Source organism: Lathyrus oleraceus, chromosome 6, assembly GCF_024323335.1.
Source record: "Lathyrus oleraceus cultivar Zhongwan6 chromosome 6, CAAS_Psat_ZW6_1.0, whole genome shotgun sequence".
Lineage (NCBI taxonomy): Eukaryota > Viridiplantae > Streptophyta > Magnoliopsida > Fabales > Fabaceae > Lathyrus > Lathyrus oleraceus.
Genome location: NC_066584.1, coordinates 520,322,113 through 520,339,186, shown reverse-complemented (window position 1 = coordinate 520,339,186; position 17,074 = coordinate 520,322,113). Strand labels below are relative to the sequence as shown.

Genomic DNA, 17,074 nt, shown 5'->3' with positions numbered 1-17,074 from the left:
TGGTGGACGGGGGAGGAGCAGTCAATTTGATGCCCCAATTTATGTTAAAAAAGATAGGGATGTTCGACACTGATGTCAAACCTCACAACATGGTACTGTCAAATTATGAAGGTAAGATAGGATAGACACTTGGCGTCATACAAGTGGACTTAACTGTTGGGTCAATCACAAGACCAGCGATGTTTACGGTAATACCTGCAAAAGCAAATTACAACTTACTACTGGGGAGAGAACGGATACATGGAATAGGAGCGGTCCCTTCGACAAAGCATCAAAGAATATCTATCTGGAGAGAAGGTGGCATGGTAGAGAATGTCGAGATAGGGAGATTATGGGAGACCCAGAAATAGGAGAATCATCTGAAATACGGCCAACAGGCTGGGATGAAGACCTGTACTATGACTGAGTTTTCTTTCTTCGAAAAGATTTCGGCCTACATGGCTGAGAACAAAAGACAAGCGGCTCTCGAAGCTGAGATAACAAACATGGCTAACAAATCCACATATAGTGAAATCTGTAATACAGGACCGGGGGAGTTCCTTAAACCAAAACCCCCTGACGAACAAGTACCTGTGGAACCAGCAGAACAGAGGTTGGACGCCATATACGACGAAGAGCCTCTGGGATTTGAAAAAGATCCAGTCATGTCAAGTGCAAAGATGTTAGCGCAAGATCCTCTCGAAGAGATCGGTCTCGGAGATGCAAGTGCAAAAAGAATTACCTACATCAGCGTTAAACTGGACCCCAAGTTGAAAGTGAGAGTTATTGAATTACTAAGGAAGAACAAAGATTGCTTCACTTGGGATTACGACGAGATGCCTGGTTTGAAGAGGTACCTGGTCGAATTAAAGCTACCTATAAAGGATGGCAAGAAGCCCATCAAGCAGACTCCAAGAAGATTCACACTAGAAATCCTCACAAAGATCAAAAAAGAGGTTGAAAGACTTCTTCGTTGCAATTTCATCAGGACCACAAGGTACGTCGATTGGATTGCTATTATTGTCCTTATTATCAAGAAAAATGGCTCTTTGCGAGTATGTATAGATTTTCGTGATCTAAATGCAACAACCCCTAAGGATGAGTATCTAATGCATGTGGCAGAGATGTTGGTTGACTCAGCCGCAGCCTATGAGTATCTCAACATGCTTGATGGATATTCTGGCTATAACCAGATATTCTGGCTATAACCAGATTTTCATCGCAAAAGAAGATGTTTCTAAAACATCTTTTCGATGTCCATGGGCAATAGGCACTTATGAGTGGATAGTCATGCCTTTTGGCCTAAAAAACACTAGGGCAACATACCAGCTAGCAATGAATTCTATATTTCATGATTATATAGAGACATTCATGCAAGTATACATAGATGACATTATGATAAAATCTACGTCAGATGAAGATCATCTATCCCATCTCAGCCAATCATTCGAAAGAATGAGAAAACATGGCTTAAAAATGAACCCTCTTAAGTGTGCATTCTTTGTGTGGGATGGAGATTTTCAGGGCTTTGTGGTCCACAAAAAGGGGATAGAGATCAATCAGAACAAGACGAAGGCTATTATGGAGACCAAAGCACTATCAACCAAAAAAGAATTGCAATCATTATTAGGAAAGATAAACTTCCTAAGAAGATTCATCTCGAATTTAAGTGGTTGAACTCAAACCTTCTCTCCCCTTCTGCACCTGAAACAAGGGAAGTTCGAATGGAATGACGAACACCAAATGGCATTCGACAAGATCAAACATTATCTTACGAATCCTCTTATCTTGGCACCACCATGTGGAAAGAAGCCTATGAGACTGTATATATCAGCTTCCGACACTACCATAGGTAGCATGTTGGCGCAAGAGAATGAAGATGGTGTCGAAAGAGCCATTTATTACCTTAGTAGGGTTTTAAATAATGCAGAAACTAGATACACTTCAATAGAAAAGTTGTGTCTTTGTTTGCATTTCTCTTGTACTAAACTCAAGTATTATATAAAACCTATTGATTTATACGTCTCTTCGCATTTTGATGTCATCAAGTATATGTTATCTAAGCCAATAATGCACAGTTGAATTGGCAAATGGGCTTTAGCGCTCACTGAATACTCTCTAACCTTTATGCCTTTAAAGGCAATGAAGGGACAAATAGTATCAGATTTTATTGTAGACCATGCACTGGTCGAAAATCCTCAATTTCAAGTTGAGTTGAAACCTTGGAAATTATTCTTCGACGGTTCCACTCATAAGAATGGAAGTGGGGTTGGGATAATGTTAATTTCTCCTGACAGAATTCCAACAAAACTCAAATATAGAATTGAAGGTCCCCTTTGTTCCAACAACGAAGCAGAATATGAAGCTCTTATTGCAGGACTTGAGGCTTTGTTGGAATTGGGGGCAACTAGGGTCGAAATTAAAGGAGATTCAGAATTAGTAATCAAGCAACTGACGAAGGAGTACAAATGTATAAAAGAAAATTTGATTATGTACTTCGTCATTGCAAATTGGTTACTCAAAAAATTCGAATACGTCGACATAAAACATGTCCCTAGAATAAAAAACCAAAAGGCTAATGACTTAGCATAAATAGCCTCAGGGTATAGAATTTCAAAAGAAAAGCTAGAAGAACTTGTCGAAGTAAGAGGAAAGGCAATGGCTTCCAGATTATCTCCGACAGATTTGGAAAGCACCCAGTTAGGATATGCTAACAAAGAGGAGTTTGAAGTTTTGGCCATTGATACCTTGATAGATATAGATTGGAGGAATCCAATTATTAATTATCTCAAGGACCCTTCGACAGACATAGAAAGAAAAACCAAGTACAGGGCTTTATCTTATGTATTGATAGGGAATGAATTATTCAAGAAAACCCCTGAAGGGATCCTATTGAAATGCTTAGGAGAAAGTGAAGCTTACTTGGCATTATCTAGTGTACATAGTGGAGCTTGTGGAGCACATCAGGCAGGCCATAAGACGAAATGGTTGCTTTTAAGATATGGAATGTATTGGCCCACCATGTTAAAAGATTGTATAGAGTTTGCTAAGGGTTGCCAAGAATGTCAAATACATGCAGGAATTCAACATGCTTCTGCAAGTGAACTTCATATAATTATTAAGCCTTGGCCCTTCAGAGGTTAAGCATTAGATCTAATTGGGGAAATTAGACCCAATTCATCCAAAGGTCAAAGATACATACTTGTAGGAATTGACTATTTCACTAAATGGGTTGAAGCAGTACCTTTAGTAGATGTGGATCAAGAAACTGTTATCGAATTCATTCAAAGGCAAATTTTATACAGATTTGGAATCCCAGGAAGTATAACAACAGATCAAGGATCAGTTTTTACTGGTCGAAAGATGCAAGAATTTGCAAAGGAAATGGGGTTCAAATTGTTAACATCCACACCATATTATGCTCAAACCAATGGGCAAGTTGAAGCAGCCAACAAAGTGATAATTGGGCTAATCAAAAAGCATGTAGGGAAAAAGCCAAAAAATTGGCACAAAACTTTAGACCAAGCACTTTGGGCTTATCGAACCTCCCCTAAAGAAGCCACTAACACTACACCTTTCCAGCTTACATTTGGACATGATGCAGTACTACCTGTCGAAGTCTACTTACAATCAGTAAGAATCCAAAGACAAGGAGAAATCCCATCTGACTTGTATTGGGAACTGATGATAAATGAGCTGGTGGATTTGGACGAAGAAAGGTTACATGCGTTAGAAGTATTAAGAAGACAGAAGGAGAGGGTAGCAAGGGAATACAATAAGAGGGTCAAAGGTAAAACCTTTACTACGAATGATTTAGTGTGGAAAGTCATATTGCCTATGGATCGAAAGAATAAGGCATTAGGAAAATGGTCTCCACATTGGGAAGGACCTTTTCGAATTCTAAAAGCCTTTTCAAACAATGCATACGAAATAGAAGAACTAGCAGAGGATCGAAGAATCCTAAAAGTAAATGGAAAATACTTAAAGAAGTATAAACCATTTATGCACGAAGTTAGAATCATAACAGCATAGTAAGTAAAAAACTATCATGGCCAAAATGGTGAAGATATTTAAACTCAAAATATGTGCCAAAATGGTTTTCGTCTTAATCAAGTTACAAGTAAACAAGAGTCGAATAAAGTAAATACAGGAGGAAATCAAAAAGGAATAGTGGCCCTCATCCGATCATATTTCTTCTTCGCCAAGCCAATCTTCTACTGAACAGCCGCTTGAACTCCTTTGAGGCATGCAATATATTCCTTCATAGTCGTAGCTTTTTCGACGTGGTCCACGCTTTGCTTCGCCAGATCATCAGCTTCAGTACTATCCAAGCCTCTGATAGCAGCCTGCTTCGCCTTAGCATCAGAAATCTTTTGCTGCAATTCTGCAATATGAGATTCCCAGAGACGTATCGAAGTAGTGTAAGTGTCGAACTCAGCTTGGGCTGATTTTCTGGAAGCGGCTAACTCCTCGGAAGCTTGTGAAGTTCGAAGGGCATTATCAAACTCAATGGCTTGAGCTTTTTCAGTCGATAAAAGCTTAGCTTTGGCATCCACCTCCCTATGATATTCAGCACACACTTGGTCGATGAGGTTTTGAATATCAATAAGGGCTTCACCTACATCAGTGGGGCAAGCAGTGATGTTAATCTTGCTTATCAGCTTATTTATGCTAAAGCTCTCCCCCACATTATTCCTTAGCTCGTCAAAGAGATTTACATCAAAAACTGCCTTCTTCACCTGCTGAAGGAGTTCGTCATGTGATGCTTCGTTTGCACTAGCACCAGATTGGGTCGAAGCTCCAGAAACACTTTGCTCTGAAGAAGACTCTCTTTGAGCCATCATTAACCTCACATACTTAAGGGGGGCATTTTGTTTTAAGGATCTTTTCTCCTCCTCAATGAGTGGTATGGGCGAAGTCTAGGTGATGGATGGTCGAACTTTAGTGGGATTTGAGACTGTATCGACGCTGGCATTACTAGTTCCAGTTTGATTTCCCTCAGTATCAGCTTCTCCCATACTTATGTCTTCATCTTCTCAAAAATACCCCTCAATTTCATCTGAATCCTGATCGTCCTCATCAATATCATTTGAAGGGAACGCAACTCTGGTAGGAGAATCACTAGGAGTATTCTCAGAGTTTTCTTTCCCTGTTGAGTCCTTCTCGTCAACGTGCTTCGAATCTCTTTTACCATCTTCACCAGGAGAAGAGGTTTCTTCTTCGTTCTGAGCGTTGTCTTCTTCAAGATTGTGAGCTCCAGTCGAAGAGCCTTTGTTTTGGATAGCACCGCTGGCTGTCGGAGGAGGAGATGGATTCATGCCGCTCGAAGGATCACTTTGATTGGCAGTAGAAATGAGGGGAGTGGTGGCTTTGTCCTGAAATTAAAAGGTTGGATTGAAAATATGAATTTGTCGAACGATAGAACACTTAAGGTCGATGTATACCTATTGAACCTCTGGATCAGAGGCATTGCTCCCAATATGCTCCAGCGCTGCAGCACCAGAAGGCTGGGATGGAGTTTTCTTTGGAAGAGGAGGGAGAGTGTTGGTTTCGACACCTTGTTGTTGATTTGGTTGGAAAGGGGCAACTGTTGCCTTATTTTTCTTCTGTTTTTTCTTGAGTGGAGTAGGGGGAGTATCCTCTTCATCATCTTCGACAAGAATGATATTGGCAAGAGAGGTTTTTCTTTTCTTGGGTGTAAAGGGAGGCTTGCCACTACCCTGAAGAAAGAAAATTATAAATAATTAGAAAGAAATTCGAAAGAGAAAGAGAAGTTATTTGATGTAATACCTTTGAACTCTTCTTCGTTTTTTATGGAGCGGCGCCAGAAGGCATTCCCTGGCTTGAAGAGGTAGTTAGCCTGGAAGCAGTAGTCGAACTAGCCTTTGCCATAGGTTTTTCTTTCTTCACCACCTTCCTTTCGACAGCTAAAGAATGATGTGAGTTAGTCGAAACATGCAAATGTTTAAAAGACTGGTAAAAAACGAAAAGGAGTTGTAAATCCAAGAAATCCAAACATTCCACACCTTCACATGTCGGAGAAGTAATTCTCACTACAGATAAATCGAAGTGAAGGAAGACTTTGAAACTGTCTAAGGTATGTTTGGTAGCAACTACTCTTTTTGCAAGCTTTTGTTGGTCATTTTTTAGTATGTTAAAAATGTTCCCACACGTGAACCAGTAAGGGTAAGGGGGGGAAATGACAAAGCAAAATTTGCACTGGGTAACTTTGGAAATTTGGGTGGTTCGCACTCAAAGGCCAAGTCATATTTCAATTCGGGTTTTACAGTTTTGAGAGATTTTCTTTTGGCAATCTGCTTTTCAAATTTTTCTTTTAAAATGGTGGCTGCATAACAAACAGTGTCAACGATGTTCGTTGGGTTATAGACAGTTTCAAAGTACTTTTGGAATGCTTGGATTTTTGCATAATGAGTAAGCTTACCCTTGGGGACATTTTCCTACAAAGATGAAAAAGCCTTCGTTAGACATTCTTTGATTTCAGCAGTCGAAAACATATTCTTGGAATAGAAATCTGTCCACCAAGTGGCGAAACCATTGGTGGAATAGAACGGCGGTTGGAAGGCTATTAATTGGAATTCGGCAAAATTGGCATGGAATTCTTTGTGGACGGTAATGTCTCCAGCGCTCCATTCAGTCCCTGCATAGTAGATCTCGCGCTCTCGTTTGAATAAAGAGAAAGGGATAAGTTGACACAACCCAAATTGTCGAGAGACAGAATTAGGCTGATAAGCCAATAGACACACATGACTCTTTACTGGCAGAATCCTAGAAACAAGTAGCCTTGGAAGGAGAAAGGCACGCCATATGTCTTCGATCTCTGTGTTGGTATTTTTCACAGCGTCTTCGAGCGAGGCAGTAAACCAGGAAGGACCATGCGTTCGACTGGCAAAAGGAGCCATCGAAGGAAGGAAATGATGACGCTTCGAGAACATCAAGGTGTATTTGGTGAGGGAAGTTTGTAAGTTATCAACATCATCAACTGGAGTTAGTCGAAGGAGTTTGGTGCCCTCAATGCTTCGATTCATTATCTCTGGGGCATCTTCTTCGACGTTTCCTCGTGTTGGAAAAAGGGATTCGAAAGTGGCATTAAGGCACAATTGAAGAAGCCAATAAGGCCCAGATAGTAATAGATTGGTGCCAGCTTCGTATTCCTTTAGCTTAGCACTAGCTGATCCTAGACTTTCGTACAAAGTAGCCAATAAGAGTTCACTCAAACACACTTTTCGACCAACATGCAATTGGTTAGCGAGCGTTAAAAATCTCTTAGCAACTTGTAGAGATTTGCAGCAAAAGAAGAATTTGGACAACCATAGACCTAAGAATGCTATATGTTCTATATCAGAAACTTCTTCCCCATCAGCGTGATATAGATTAATGTAAGTACTAAATGAAGCGTTCTTAACATTGAAGTCAATCAAGTTTTCACAGTCTTGGTAGGGGTCGAAGGTCTCTCCTGTCGGAGGAAGTCCAGCAATGGCAGCTACGTCGAAAAGTGTGGGAGTCATCATTCCACGAGGAAGATGAAAGGTGTTATAGGTATTATCCCAGAAATATAGGCTGGAGAGAAATAAAGGCTGACAGTAACTAAATCCCAGCTTCGATATCTGGATTAGGTCAAAAATACCCAACTCTTTCCAAAGTGGGGCTTTCTTCTTCTCAACTTTTGTTAACCAAGCGAGATAGGATTTGTCTAGAGTTGGACAAGACCGAAAGGGTCTGAAACTATCAGTGATAAAGTCCAGTTGAAAAGCCTCTCTCTGGTTTAGATCCTCATTATCTTTAGAAGAAAGGGTTTTGTTGGCTATGGGTTTAGTAGTATGGTGACAAGGAAAAAATTGAGCACACTTCTCTAAATGTTCTTCAGATACTAATGGGACTAGAAACCCTAAAGCATTTCCAGAAAGAAGGGAAGGAACCATTACCTGAGAAGCAAAAATTGCTTTCTGTTCTTTCAAAAGTTTTGGAGCAGTGATGTATTCTCGGTCCCCAACAGTGATGGTTGTGCTGGTTGGAATATTCTGGGAAGTAGAACTCTTTGAAGGTCCAACACCTTTGATGTTCTTTGATTGCTTTTGTTGTTTATCAGAAGACATTGTAATGGACTTTGGAGATTTTAAAGGATTAGGGTTTAGGGAAGAAGAAGCGTTTTTTAGAAAGGTTGAAGAAGATGAACTTAGAGGGAAAAATGGAGATTTTCAAGAAAAGAGAGAGAAAAATGACAAATAAGCTTTTATAATGTTGAACCTGTGAGGCTGGCTGGTTACGCTTTACTAGGATAGTGGGCCACGTGGAAGCTTTTCTGAGAAAAGGGTACAGGGAATACTATTCATTTTCTTGGAAGTTGTAACTCATGATGACATATAATTGCGCACACGTTCTGGTGAGACGTTTTGAAAAAGTTAATCATGATTAACTGACAAACATAGACTTTTAGGACTATGAAAGGTCTCTGGTCGAAATCTGGTAAATGCAAAAAATGTCCATTTCTACAGTGATTCGAAATAGACATTTCTTGGGGGCAATTTGTTAGCTGGGGATTTCGACAGATAGTTGAAGGTCTTTGGAAATATTAAGTTTTGAGAATAAGCAAGAAATGACTGTGGCGAAGCTGTCTAGTTCTCTTTGTGGGTAGGCAATTATTTGTTGTCGAAGCCTGGAACTTAGAAGATTTTTTGGGTTTTCATAAAGCTCTCTTCGACATAGGGGTGCACAGAGTCGAAGCTTCAAGCGGAAGTATTTGAAATTTAAACAAAGTCGTTTCGTCAGACCAACGCATGGAAACATCTAAGATATGCAACGCTTGGGAACGGAGAACGTGGCAGTCATATATGTAAAGGCCGTTAGGGTCAAATTACTATAAATAGGGGTCTTAGTTTTAGATTCAAGGGTGTTCAAACAGATATACAGAAATTCACAAAATACACTCGAAGTACCGGAGCGAGAGAAAAGAGTTTTACGCTGAAAATGTATGTATGAAGAACACTATAAGTTTCGTTCATGTTATATTTTTCATACCAATTGTTTAAATTAAAGTATTTTACTACCTCTTTATCTGTCGAATTGCCCTTACTTTTCAGTAATTTATCATCCTTTTTATTTCTGCATTTACATTTCCCCAAAGTCTTCGTTTCCAGTACTTTCTAAAAAAATTTAAAGCATTTACTTCGAGTCATTTATCTTTACCTTTCCTAATTCTTTTCGTTGTCTTTAAGAAATATTTTACTGCAAAGTTATCACCATTTACTTTGTTCATAAAGTCATAAGTTTCACTTAGAATCGTTGTCTATACACTTTTCGTCATCCACAAATTAGAAACAAACTTAACCATGAGTCAAATCACTGTAATAATAATTCTTAAGACACATGTCCTAGGATCAATCTAGTTGATCCTGTGAGTTACCAAAAATATATAAATTTGGAAGACTAGCGGTTGTTTATCAGAAATCACTGGTAAACAAACGTTGGCTTCAATGATTATGGTGAAGTTTTGGAATGAAGTTCCCAATTTGACTGTGATGCGTATTGATAGCCCAGCACATGTGTTTGATGTTGAAGAGGTCAAAGATGAAAGTCCGTGGTATTTTGATATCAAATGTTTTCTTCAAAGTCAGGTTTACCCGCCTGGGGCATCTTTGAAAGATAAGAAGACTTTGAGAAGATTAGCTGGCAACTTCTACCTGAATGGTGATGTGCTTTACAAGAGAAATTTTGATATGGTCCTGCTCAGATGCATGGATAGACACGAAGCAGGCCTGTTGATGACTGAAGTGCATGAAGGATCCTTTGGTACTCATTCCAATGGACATGCTATGGCTAAGAAGATGTTGAGAGCAGGTTACTATTGGCTGATAATGGAATCTGACTTATTGGTTCTAAGTGTTGGCAGCAATTTTGGTAAAACAAAGAGTGTTCACAAGATGTTGTGTGTGATGTCTTAACATAAGATGTCCTATGTACCTGCTGGAGTTCAAAAACATAATTATGTAGGATTGGTTCAGAATGTCATACACAATGTCACGACATCTGATATTATGTACCTGCTAGAAATTATAAAAGGATTTATGGAATTATGCAGGATTGTTCCAGGATGTCAGACCCGATGTCATGACATCCTGTACACAGAACATTCAGTGTGAATGTCTGGTGTTATGTGATTGCGAATTTAATGACAACCTATGTATGATTGAAGATCTGATTTACAGGTGCATTCAATCATTGCTTATAACCTGATTTACTTATTTTCCAAGGAGATCTAACCAGGTGTTATGAAAAGATTTAATTGGAAAATAGTTTTACGGTTTCCAAGATATCCAAGCCCAGCTGAAAGCTTCTATAAAAAGGGACATGGAAAACCTGATTTGCCACACAACCAATACAGAGCGAAATATGAGAGAGAGCAAGGGTTTGTGTCTTGTTTAGTCGTGAGACTTGTAAGCCATTCAAGTCATCCATAGATGATTGAATTGGTCTGATTTGTGGTTGTAATTTGTCACTCAAAGCTTGTAAGCAAGAGTGTGTGTCTACTTGATCAAAGTTGTTAAGCAAGATCAAGTGTGTGTCTACTTGATCAAAGCTGTTAAACAAGATCAAGTGTGTGTCTACTTGATTGAAACTGTGAAGTAAAATCAAGTGTGTGTTATTGAAGAGTGTTTTCTTTTCACAAGGAATTGTTGTTTAAAATCACAGGTGTGATTGAGGGGGAGTGAGTGGGTTCTCATATCTAAGAGTGCTTAGGTAGAAATTGCACGTGTAGAGATTAGGTGAGAAAGATTGTAACTTGCTGAAGTGTACGGAGAGTCTTTGAACTGATTCTATTTAGTGGATTTCCTTCCTGGCTTGGTAGCCCCCAGACGTAGGTGAGTTGCACAAAACTGGGTTAACAATTGCTTGTGTCTTTTGCATTACCATTCTTTATCTCTATACTGTTTGTGTTATTCAGATATTAGTGTCATGACATTACCTTCGACATCTCATATCTGATACCAGAATTTCAATTGGTATCAGAGCAGGCATCCTGCTCTGGTTCTAGGTGAGATCTAGGGATAATACTTCCTGGTACAATGGAGAGAGATGGAGGATCTGTCACATGCCACCAATTTTGGATGGATCTAACTATGACTATTGGAAACCTCAAATGGTAGCTTTCCTAAAATCTCTTGATAACAAGGCTTGAAAGGATGTGTTAACAGGTTAGGTACATCCTGTAATTACTAAAGAAGGAGAAGCCACAACTGATAAGAGACCTGAAGAACAATGGTCCAAGGAGGAGGAGGATCTAGCCCTTGGAAATTCTAAAGCATTGAATGCAATATTCAATGGAGTAGACAAGAATATTTTCAGGTTGGTAAACAATTGTGAAGTGGCCAAAGATGCTTGGGACATTCTCAAGACCACTCATGAAGGCACCTCTAGAGTAAAGATGTTTAGACTACAGCTGCTCACCTCCAAGTTTGAAAATTTAAGGATGAAAGAAGATGAAAATATCCTTGAACTTCATATGAGTATCCTTGAAATTGTTAATGCCTCAGGAGCCCTGGGAGAGAAGATGTCAGATGAAAAATTGGTAAGAAAAATACTCAGGTCACTCCCTAAGAGGTTTGCTATGAAGGTGACTACCATAGAAGAGTCTTAAGACATATCCAACATGAGAGTTGATGAGCTAATTGGTTCCCTCCAAACATTTGAGATGGGATTGAATGATGGTTCTGAAAAGAAAACCAAAAGCATGGCCTTCATGTCAAACACAGAAGAGGAAATTAGTCAGGATGTTGATGAAGATTTGGCCAATGAAGTAGCAATGCTGGGAAGACAGTTCAACAAACTGTTAAAAAAGATGGATGTAAGATCTAAGGCTAATGTCAAGAACATCTCATCTGACATCAGTAAATCCAACAATGCTGGAAAAAGAGCAAGGTCAGATGATAAGCCCAAAGAAGGAAAATAAGTACAATGCTATGAATGTGATGGGTATGGACACATTAGAACTGAATGTGGAACCTACCTCAAGAAGCAGAAGATGAGTCTTGCTGCCAATTGGTCTGATGAAAGTGAAACAGAAGAATCTACAAATCTGGTAACTGTCTCGACTGGAAGATGGGGTTCTGATGAAGACTCAAGTGACCATGAAGTAACCTTTGAAGAGTTGGCCACTACCTACAGAAAGTTGTGTCACAAAAGTGTAGAGTTGTGTAAACAGGTTGAAAGCCAGAAGAAGGAAATAACTCAAATTGAGAATGAGAAGGTAGAACACTTGGAAACCATCTCCAAATTAAAAACAAAAGTAGTGGTTCTGAATGCCAAGCTAGATGAAAGTCAACAAGTTGAAAGCCAGAAGATAGTACAGCTGGAGAATGAGAAGGCAGACCATGTGGAAACCATCTCCAAGTTAAAAACTGAAGCTATGTTCTTGAATTCTAAACTAAAAGAGATGATTAAGTATGTAAGAATGTTAAACAATGGATCTGACTCTTTAGACAAGATTCTCCAAACTGGACAAATAACAAGAGACAAATCTGGCATTGGGTATAATGAATTTAAGCCTGAGTGCAGTTACATTGGTTGCAAACCTCAAGCCAAACCTAAGTACAGCCATAGTAAATGCAAACCTGTGATGTCACATCATATGTCACAACATCAGAAGAGAAGACAGCAGAAAGGGAAACACCAAAGATGGAGATGCCATTACTGTGGGAAATTTGGTCACCTGAAGCCCTTCTGCTATAAGATATATGGTTATCCTATCCCTGTTCATCATCAGACTCACTATCAACCCAGACCCAAACAGCATAGGCCTGTCAACAAGAAGCAATGGGTTCCTAAGACTAATGTTACAAGTCTAATAGCTCACGTTCCCCTCAGAGTCTCAGCCAAAGAAGAGTGGTATTTTGATAGTGGTTGTTCCAGACACATGACTGGAAACAAAGACTTGATAACTGGTCTTCATCCTCATGCCATAAGCTATGTAACCTTTGGTGATGGAGCAAAGGGTGAAATCAAGGGGATAGGCAAGCTTGATTGTCCTAGAGTTCCTCAACTTGACAAGGTCCTACTGGTTAAGGGCTTGACTGCAAATCTAATAAGCATCAGTCAACTATGTGATCAAGGTCTGAATGTTAACTTCACTAAAACTGAATGTCTGATTACTAACAAAGACAGTGAAGTGATTATGAAAGGAATCAGGACCAAAGATAACTGTTACATGTGGAGCTCTCAAATTGAATATTCCTCAAAGTGTACCTGTGTCAAAGAAAAAGGGATGAAGATGAGTATATCTGCTAGAGGAACTCTCAAGAGTGATGAAAGACAAGTCTGTGGGAAATGTCAAACAAGGATGTCACACCAGAAGCTCAGACTTAACATCAATTTCAAAGGAGAAAATCTCATGATGGCTCAAATAGATAGGAGGTTGGATCAGATAGGTGGACATGTTACTAGTCATATGCAGTCTGAAGTTGGAAAGAGCTTTGTTGGACTTGGGCTATAAGTCAAGCAGATAGAAGGGACTATGTGTCTATCTCAAAGCAGAAGTGCCAAGAACAATGTTGAGAAGATTGGGATGGAGAGTGAAAGGACACCTGTAACACCTCTTTTTCTACCCCAAAATACTTAACATATAATTTTCAGTTTTAACACAATTAAATCACCACAATCAAGAGTACTCATCAAACCTAACAATTCCAAACAACCATACAAAATTAGGGATTTTAACCTAAACATGCTTCTACCCATTGACCCAATCATACTAACCCATAATAATAAGGATTCTCCCATTACCTCTTCAATTTTCTGGGAACCCTAGCTCCTCTCTTGTTCTTTCCCTCTTCTCCTTACTTTTCCTCTTCTCTTTCTCTATTGCCTTCAAATGATCAAATGAATCCTAATTCTCACTCTCCTCCCTTTTATATACTAGTATTATATTTGGGCTTAAAGCATAATACCTCTAATTTAATTAATAGGCCCAATAACACCAAATTAATTAATATAATCGATTATTATACTACCTAACAACCAATTAATTAATTCACACTCTAAATAAATAAAATAAAATATAGTAATAATAATATAAGAAATAATTACTAAAATTGGGTTGTTACAACACCTGCTCCTACATATTTGAAAGATGAAAATGGTGTTTATGTTGAATATATAGCAGATGGAAGCAGCTGTTCTCAACTGGGTTGGTTGAAACTACTGATAATTGCATACAATGTCACACACGATGTCATGACATTGTATTATGACAACCTGAATGCTACAACATGTCCAAAAATCCTATTCAGCACAGCAGGACAAAGCACATTGATATTCGTCATCACTTCATTAGAGAACTTGTGGAAGAGAAGATCATAGCTCTGGAGCATGTTACTACTAAAAAGCAATTAGCTGACATATTCACAAAAGCTTTGGATGCCAATCAATTTGAATGTTTAAGAGGGAAGTTGGGGATCTGTATTCATGAGAATCTATAACAATCAAAGGAGTTTGTGGTTAATATCCCAGAGGATATTTCTGACAAAAATAGCAAGGAGTTGTGCAAGGTGGTTGTAAGAAGAAGATGTTACTTCCTCAGACTGAGTGGTAATGGTTCTCCCTGTTATGAAGGCTCTGTGTGCAATGATGAAGACTGGGTTGGTTTGGCTGTTGTGTGTGCTGTTATGGAAGTCGGTCCCCCTGCTGTTTTAATGCTGAAGATTTATTTTTTTAAATATGTGTAATTTGTGGCAGTCCTTACTGATTCCTTTTTGTAATATTTTGGGCTCTTAATGAGTTCCATGGATTTTTCATTATCTCAGCGGTCACAGTTGTTTATAATGTTGGTTTGTATCTCCTAACAATCATGTTTTAACATTTTAAATGTTATGACATCTGTTGTGACATTCTCTGCCAGGCTGATTGACATTTATTTTGTCTAATTGGTCACCTTTGGTCAAAATTTTGACTAAAAAGGGGGAGAAGTGATATATGGAGCTGTGTGGAGATGTATGTGGAGCTGTAAGGAGTTGTATGTGCTGGTGTAGCTTAACAGATGAACAACTATTATTGAAGGAGATGTGTTTGTTGTAAGACAGAATGTTGTTCTGTTTACAGATGTCAAAGGGGATGTCTGATGTGGTGCACATGTGCTGTTATTATCAAAGGAGATGTTTGTGTTGCACAGATTTAGAGGGAGAAGGAGTACCCTTGTGCATTTGTGTGTTTTACTAGTTGCTATCTAGTAATTCTGTGTTTGCTTCTGCTGCTGTTTAAACTGTTGTTTAACTGCTGATAGTTTTCTTGTGAACAAAAGGACAGATATATATTTTAGCCAAAATTTGCCAAAGGGGAAGTTTGTTGGTTCTAAGTGTTGGCAACAATTTTGGTAATACAAAGAGTGTTAACAAGATGCTGTGTGTGACGTCTTAACATTAGATATTTTATGTACCTGCTAGAGTTCAAGAACATAATTATGCAGGATTAGTTCAGAATGTCATACACAATGTCATGACATCTGATATTATGTACCTGTTGGAAATTATAAAAGGAATTATGGAATTATGCAGGATTGTTCCAGGATGCCAGACCCGATGTCATGACATCCTGTACACAGAACATTCAGTGTGAATGTCTGGTGTTATGTGATTGCGCATTTAATGGAAATCTATGTATGATTTAAGATCTGATTTGCAGGCGCATTCAATCATGGTTATAACCTAATTTACTTATTTTCCAAGGAGATCTAACCAGCTGTTATGAAAAAATTTAATTGGAAAATAGTTTTAGGGTTTTCAAGATGTCCAAGCCCAGCTGAAAGCTTCTATAAAAAGGGACATGGAAAACCTGATTTGACACACAAACAATATAGAGCGAAATATTGAGAGAGAGAGAGAGAGAGAGAGAGAGAGAGAGAGCAAGGGTTTGTGTCTTGTTTAGTCATGAGACTTGTAAGCCATTCAAGTCATCCATAGATGATTGAATTGGTCTGATTTATGGTTGTAATTTGTCACTCAAAGCTTGTAAGCAAGAGTGTGTGTCTACTTGATCAAAGTTGTTAAGCAAGATCAAGTGTGTGTCTACTTGATCAAAGCTATTAAGCAAGATCAAGTGCGTGTCTACTTGATTGAAACTGTGAAGTAAAATCAAGTGTGTGTTATTGAAGAGTGTTTTCTTTTCACAAGGAATTGTTTTTTAAAATCAGAGGTGTGATTGAGGGAGAGTGAGTGGGTTCTCATATCTAAGAGTGCTTAGGTAGAAATGGCACGGGTAGAGATTAGGTGAGAAAGATTGTAACTTGTTGAAGTGTATGGAGAGTCTTTGAACTGATTATATTTAGTGGATTTCCTTCCTGGCTTGGTAGCCCCCAGATGTAGGTGAGTTGCACCGAATTGGGTTAACAATTACTTGTGTCTTTTGTGTAACACCCTTCTAAAATACCCCAATATTTAATTAAAACAACAAATATGTATCTATCAGAGTAAATATGCAATTAAGGGTGTCACACAATATTTCACACTATTCATCAAAGTAGCTTGTCATGCTCATTTATTTATTAAATAAAACAGTTGCATAATACGCAGCGGATAGAGATCAAATCGATCATTCAAAACATGCAACATACTGCATGTAAACTGGTTCAACAATCATCAACAACACAATTAAAATGTTCCCTCCCGATGTTACATCTATCAGAGCATGACCCACTAAGGAGACTACACTAGACTCCAAGCATTAGCTTCTACTCAACTCATTGCTCGTTACCTGAAAAATAGTTGTAAGGGTGAGTTCCTCAATCGATATAATAAGCATTATAAAATATCATGTAATGCTAAGTAAATTAACACATTAATCACCCTAATCGTATCATACATTCAGTAACGGCACATCAACTCAAATATCACATTCAATACCAACACAATTCATACTCATACTCAATGCCAACACAAACACACAACACACGTATAATACTGGAATACATCCATTCATATTATACGCCATACATAATTTATGCAATGAGACTCCATGCATGCGGTACCGACTATTCGTGAACATATAGTTCAACTTCATCGACCAATCCAGGTACGGCTACCAAGCTCACTAG

At 38.6% G+C, this 17,074-nt stretch overlaps 3 protein-coding genes across 3 annotated transcripts; 1 reads left to right on the top strand and 2 right to left on the bottom strand.

Moving 5' to 3' along the window:
* The first annotated feature begins 2,637 nt into the window (after positions 1–2,637).
* On the top strand, positions 2,638–3,123 carry LOC127096542 (uncharacterized). The gene has a single exon (XM_051035098.1). It carries the CDS (start codon positions 2,638–2,640, stop codon positions 3,121–3,123), a length of 486 nt encoding a protein of 161 aa, XP_050891055.1.
* Positions 3,124–5,015: 1,892 nt separating this feature from the next.
* Positions 5,016–6,433, bottom strand: LOC127096541 (nucleolin 1-like). The gene is made up of 3 exons (XM_051035097.1): positions 6,422–6,433; positions 5,433–5,699; positions 5,016–5,354 (listed from the first exon to the last, which is right to left on the bottom strand). Exons 1-3 carry the CDS (start codon positions 6,431–6,433, stop codon positions 5,016–5,018), a joined length of 618 nt encoding a protein of 205 aa, XP_050891054.1.
* A 4-nt stretch (positions 6,434–6,437) lies between these two features.
* LOC127096540 (uncharacterized) lies at positions 6,438–8,093 on the bottom strand. Its single transcript, XM_051035096.1, has one exon. It carries the CDS (start codon positions 8,091–8,093, stop codon positions 6,438–6,440), a length of 1,656 nt encoding a protein of 551 aa, XP_050891053.1.
* Between the last annotated feature and the right edge of the window lie 8,981 nt (positions 8,094–17,074).

Excerpts from the sequence above, each read along its gene's own strand:
- LOC127096542 (XM_051035098.1), top strand. The coding sequence starts at position 2,638 with ATGGCTTCCAGATTATCTCCGACAGATTTGGAAAGCACCCAGTTAGGA.
- LOC127096541 (XM_051035097.1), bottom strand. Across the intron at positions 5,355-5,432 it reads GCAATGCCTCTGATCCAGAG|GACAAAGCCACCACTCCCCT; the intron begins GTTCAATAGGTA and ends TTTTAATTTCAG.
- LOC127096540 (XM_051035096.1), bottom strand. The coding sequence starts at position 8,093 with ATGTCTTCTGATAAACAACAAAAGCAATCAAAGAACATCAAAGGTGTT.